General features: G+C 48.6%; 1 protein-coding gene across 1 annotated transcript in view; it reads right to left on the reverse strand.

Moving 5' to 3' along the window:
* The window catches only part of LOC308625591 (uncharacterized protein C4orf50), a gene marked incomplete at its 3' end in the record, with an annotated part of 50705 nt that extends 44705 nt beyond the window's left edge, over positions 1-6000 (reverse strand). Inside the window, exons 1-2 of the mRNA XM_081249973.1 lie at positions 5496-6000; positions 716-854 (exon numbers count right to left, since the gene is read on the reverse strand). Of these exons, the coding sequence (XP_081106099.1) occupies positions 716-854; positions 5496-5788 (432 nt within the window). The 5' untranslated portion in view covers positions 5789-6000. The remainder of the gene's footprint in view (positions 1-715; positions 855-5495) is intronic.

Genomic DNA, 6000 nt, shown 5'->3' on the forward strand with positions numbered 1-6000 from the left:
CTCTCCAATTGTGCTCTAACTTGCCCCCTGCCCCTGCCGCCTCTCTCTCCCATGCAGTTAGAGTGATATCCCCAAACACCCTGACTATGAGCCTCTCCTGCTAAGGTCCCCCTAAGTCCTGCTCCCCCTTGCCTCCAGAATTTGGGTCATGCTGGGGCCCTGGCGACCTGTCCTCCCTGCAACCCTCTTGCCTCACCAACTGTCTCTCCACCACACACCACATTCCCCATGGCTCTCAGCATCCAGCCTTGGAGTTACTTGTTTCCCATCTGTGTCCCTGCCCGCAAGCCAGCTCCTGAGGGCAGAGACCCAGCATCAGTCCTCTCCTTGTCCTTAGGCCAGAGCTGGCTCCCCTGATGTCAGGCGCCAAGTCCGCAGAAAGGAACCTCTGGCCAGAGCTCCCAGCAAGTGCACAGCCCCCGCATGCCAGCCAGTGGATCCCAGCCAGAGCCCTACGAGGCAGGCAGGACAGGATGGGAGCCCCGTTTTACAGATGGGGCAGCCGAGGCCCAGGGAGGCCACATGACCTTGCCCAGGTCCAGTGGCCCCTGCCTGCACTGTTAGAATTGGGACCTCTCTTACCCTTCCTGGCTAGGCTCTCCAGGCCCGCCCCACTGTCTATGTTCAAGGGCAGCTGCTACCACGTCCAAACCTATGGGGTTACTCTGCTGGGACAAGAAACAAGTACTGGAAAGAAGGAGGAGGGACTCGGTACCTGGCTGGCGAGCTCCCCCTGCAGCGCCTCCAGCTGCTCCTGGGCCCGGAGAGAGGCACTTCTCTCCTGGAACACGACGGCGCTCAGCTGGTCCACCTTCTGGAGGAGTTTCCTCTCCGACAGCTCCAGCTCCTGAATTCTGCGCATTGAAGCAGCAAGGCGCTTACTCAGGATGCAGTAAGCGTGGCCTAAGGTTTTCACAGACACCAGGATCTTCTTTTTTTCTTCTGTTATTTGGCCAATTTGATATTCTGACAAAATGACATTTTGTAAAACATTCATACCTATCTTTTTGAAGATGATCTAAAATACTTCAGAGACCTCTTTTGAATAGTAAGGCACTGGGAATCTTAACAGTGTTCTCATCCCTAAACCAGTAATCCCCAGTTCAGGTCATACCAATGAAAAAGGACTGAACCAAACATCTGAACCATACATCTGCATTGTCTCAATTAATCCTTACAGGTGGATTCCCTTCCCCCTACTTCGCACATGAGAAAACAGGATCCGAGAGGCTGGGCAACTTACCCAAGGTCACAGAGCATTATAGAATCCAGGCTGCATGGCTCCCAAACTCATGCTTTAACCCTGTGCTCTGTTGCCTCCCATTTAAGCTAAATTATTGCAAATCTTTTCTAAGGAAATGACTGCAATGCAGAAAAAAGGTTTCTGCAATTTAAAAAATTAATCTCTGGATTACAAAAGTGGGAGGTTGGAAATGACCTAACAGTTAGGGATGGCTAAGCCACCTGAAGTCTTCAGCACTTCAGGAAGTGCTGAAATTGTGCAATATGCAAAGTAATACCCAGGCTGGAAGTGAGCCCTGACCTCAGCTACATAGAAAGGAAGAGAACATGTGAATGGAGGGAAGCCGGAAGGAACATCTGCCTAGTGGTCCCATGAGGAGTGGAGGAGCCACATAGACTCACTTGTCTGTCTCTTGCTCGTACCTTGTATCCAGGTCCCCTCAATGTGCCAATCTTACTTCTATAACAGAATACCATGAAACACGTGGCAAGTGCATTCTCAGCCTACATGGACAAGCTCTGCACAGCCTCACTCCTTTACCCAGCTCCACACCAGGTGACCTGCTCATCCAGGACAGACTCTGCTTCCCTGGGTGAGGACTTAGCTTTGCCTCCTGGCTCTGCCACTTACCTGCCATGAGGGCTTAACTGGGCTCATTCACCACTATGACCCTCAGTATCTTCATCTGTAAAACAGGTCATTGCACCTTGCTCAGAGGGTTATTGTGAAGATTAAATAAAGTGAATCACTATTATTAATAATAGGGCCAAGAGTCCCCTCTCCTGCTCTAGTTTTGAGGCCCTGGGGGAGGGTCTCTAAAGTGACAGAAGGGAGGGGGCCCTCTTGTGTAGATTAAAATTAAGTTCCTTCCCAAATGAACCAGAGGAGTGGCCGCATGTTCATCAGTCAGAGGCTTGGGTGGAGTGCCTTCTGATTGATTATAAAACGTGGTGATATCTGAATGGGAAAAGAAAAGTTTAACTTTTTAGTTTTTGAGACCAATCTGAAACGTTAAATCTGGGACAATATTTAATTCTGGTATTATCCCTATACTTAAGCTAGGCAGAAAATGACTACTTTCATGGTGGCAGGCTGAATAACAGCCCCCAAATATATCCACGCCCTGCTTCCCGAAACTTAATGAATGTTGCCTTAAGATGCAAAAGAGACTGAAGATGTGATTCAGTTAAGGAGCTTGAGACGGAGAGATTATCTTGGATTATCTGGGTGGGCTTAACCGCAATTACGACTGTCCTCATGAGAGGGAGGCAGAAGGGGAGGCCATGTGACCACTGAAGCAAGATGCTACCCTGCTGGCTTGAAGACGGGGAGGGGCCAGAAGCCAAGGAATGCAGCTATAGATGCTGGAAAAGGCAGACACAGGTTTCCCCTACAGCTTCTGGAGAGAGCACAGCCCTGCGGACACCATGACTATAGCCCAGTGAGACTGCTTTAGGACTTCTGCCTCCAGAGCTGAAAGGCAATGAATGTGTGTTGTTTGAAGGCAGCACGTTTGCAGTAATTTGTTTTAGCAGCCATAGGAAACATATACACACACAAATAGGAACTAGACAATGAAGTACCATTTTTCACTGATTAATGACAAGTTAAAAAAATATATATTACAGTGTAGAGCTGCAAAGAGTGCTATAGAACTGGGAGACTCCATCAGGGAATATCCACCAGGATAAATCGGGCAGGCTGCCTGGGTGGTCCCAGCACCCCCATGTAGCCGGGTGTGTGACCACGGAGAAGTTATTTAAGCCAGCACCTTAATTTCCCCATCTAGAAATTGAGGATATTGCTATTACTTCATTTCTAGTAATTTATTTTTAAGGATTAAGTCTGTTCATACGCGTCAAGCATGTAAATAGTGCCTAGCCCAGAGGAAACACTCAACAAGTGTTCAGCTATTATTAATTTTGTTGCATTTAGATTGTAAATGAATTTGCAGTGATGATAGTGTTACAGAGGTGGGAGTGGGGTTCTCGTTCTCAAATTTCTAACATCGTGGTTGCATTAGTTTTGCAATAAATACTTTTAAATATTAACTCTTTAACTGAAGTGAAATCCAATGTACACTAGCAATCTTTTATTATCCCCTACTTAGAGCAAACCCATGGTGAAATTAGTCTGAAATCTATATTCACAGCTGTTCATTCAGACCCTGGCTTCAGCTCTTAGTGACACTGAGTAATGTATTTCATCCACTGAGCCTCAGTTTCCTCATCTGGAAAAGGGGATCATATCACTCTATGTGTCACAGGGTTCAAGGGAGCAGTGATGGAGGCATAGTGGGGGGAGGTCAGCACTGTGCCCTGCACCACAGGCTCTTGGTAAGCCTTAACTCTTTTTTCTCCCAACCCCTGCCGCAGATTGGGCCTCCCCTCCCGAAGCCCTGCTTCTACAGGATGGTGTGTCCCACCTTCAGAGAACTGAGGACACAGCCCACATTTCCCCACAGGTGGGTCCAGGACACCGCCTCCAGGATGGCCTCACCCCAGGCCCCAGCCACAGAGGCCCCTCCTCTCCGTCACTCATGGTGCCTCCAGGCTGCCTGTCTCTCCCTCACATAGAGGGGTCCCATCTGGCAGGGGTTTCCCACCCATCTTTCCCAGGCCTGGTGACCTTTTGGTTTTCACTGCCATGTACAACCTTGCGTGAGTTATACTTCTATCTCTCCAGGGCTGGGGCCCTGCCTTTCCAGCTCCCAACCCCTAGAACTCATGTTTTGGGCTGAATATGTCCTCCCAAATTCATATGTTGAAGGTAGCTAAACCTAGTACCTCAGAATGTGACTGCATTTGGAGATAGGGTTTTTAAAGAGGTAATTTAGTTAAAATGAGGTCATTAGGGGCCCTGATCCACTATGACTGGTGTCCTTATAAGAAGAGGAGATTAGGACACAGACATGCACAGAAGGAGGACCACAGGAAGACACAGAGAGAAGGCAGACATCACCAAGCCAAGGAGAGAGGTCTCAGAGGGAAACAACCTTGTCCACACTTTGATCTTTTACTTCCATCCACCAGGACTATGAGAGAATAAAGCCCCCCAGTCTGTGGTGCTTTGTTGAAGCCCCCCAGTCTGTGGTGCTTTGTTGAAGCCCCCCAGTTTAAGCCCTCCAGTCCGTGGTGCTTTGTTGAAGCCCCCCAGTTTAAGCCCCCCAGTCTGTGGTGCTTTGTTATGGCAGCCCCAGCAGACTCATACAACAAACAGTATGTGATTCCCGAGGGCTAAGTGCACATTGTAGAATAAGTGAATGAATGAGGGAATGAATGAATAAATGGATGAATGAGTGAATGGACAATCACATAGACTGATACTGAAGGTGACAGAATAATTTTTCTCATATGTGAATTTTTTCACGTGAAAAGTTTTACAAAGAGGAGAAAAAGTGAAGATCATGTAAATATACATTTACTGACTTGCCCTTACTAAAATGAAGGGAAACACACCAAAAATGGTGAAGTCGGACAAATTTAAGACACTTGGCTGTTGCCATATTGGTAAACCTGTCAGACCCCCAGCCATAACCGTACTGCATCTCCATGTTGGTTTCTCCTTTGATATGTATGCAAGGCCCCACCTCATTCTACTGGCCTAGGTATCAAAACAGAGCATGGGCTTTGGAGAAAGACCTGGATTCAAACGCCCCACCTCTGGACCATGTCGGTTCCATCAGGAAAATAGAGCCTACACCAGAAGGTTCAGCAGCGAGAATCAAACAAACATAGGGAATCTGCTACAAAGATGATGGAAGAGATGAAAGGCCAGACAGAGATGACAGGCAACCCAGAGGTTAGCAGCTGCTGGAAGCCACTTCTGCCCCTGGGGTTGGAGGGATAGACAGGGAGGAGGTGGTGATACTGGGGCCCAGGAGCAGGACCACAGAGGAAGCCAAAAGCATGACGGAATGGCAGCCATAGTCAGAGACGTCACCCAGAGCAGAAGACAAGGGGAGAATACCCTGGCTTCTCCCGTCCTCCTCCCTTCAGCGTCTCCCATTGGCTGGACTCAGATGGAAGCCAGTGAGCAAGGGAGCCTGGGAAATAGGCTCAGCCCCTATGATACGGAGCAGAGGAAGGGAAAGAGAGAGAAGGAGCCAGGGACTGCTGTGGCGGGTTGTGGAACACTGACTGTTTTGCCTGCATCCTCAGTCACAGAAATGATTCAGCACTCCATCCTGACACAATTAGGATGCCCCAGGATTCGTACATACACAAAGAAGAGGTCCAAACGGTATATTTACCTGCTCAGCCCAGACTCTGACATCACGTACTTGTCCACAGCTACCAACAGCTTCTGTTCTGAGGATTCCAGTTGCTTCCTGAGCGTTCCCGTGTCCATGTCTGGGCTTCTGGCTGCTTCTTCTGGAAGACATTCCGGCTCCTCACCAGTCTCCTCTACATCCTGGAAGATCCAGGATGTGTCGATCTTCACATCGACGTTCATTATATCAAACCCATCGCTGCTGGGGGCTCTGACAACGTAGCTGAAACTTTTTTCAGTCCGTCCTTTAGCTGTCGGCTCCATCCCAGACATAGTCGTGGGCCAAGACTTAATACAATTAAGTGAATCTGCAACATGGACTTTCTGGAGATGTCAAGGTGGCTGCAGTGCCTTCAGATTGTGCAGGAAAATATCCCTTGAGGAGGGCAAGAACAGGTGGATTATTTATGAGTGGGGGACTTGGGTTTCACCTGCAGAAATGTCATACAATATGAATGAAAGCCTCTCGTTTTACAAGCCAGCAT

The sequence above is a fragment of the Mesoplodon bidens genome (genome assembly GCF_964165515.1).
Source record: "Mesoplodon bidens genome assembly, chromosome: 1".
NCBI classification, from domain to species: Eukaryota; Metazoa; Chordata; class Mammalia; order Artiodactyla; family Ziphiidae; genus Mesoplodon; species Mesoplodon bidens.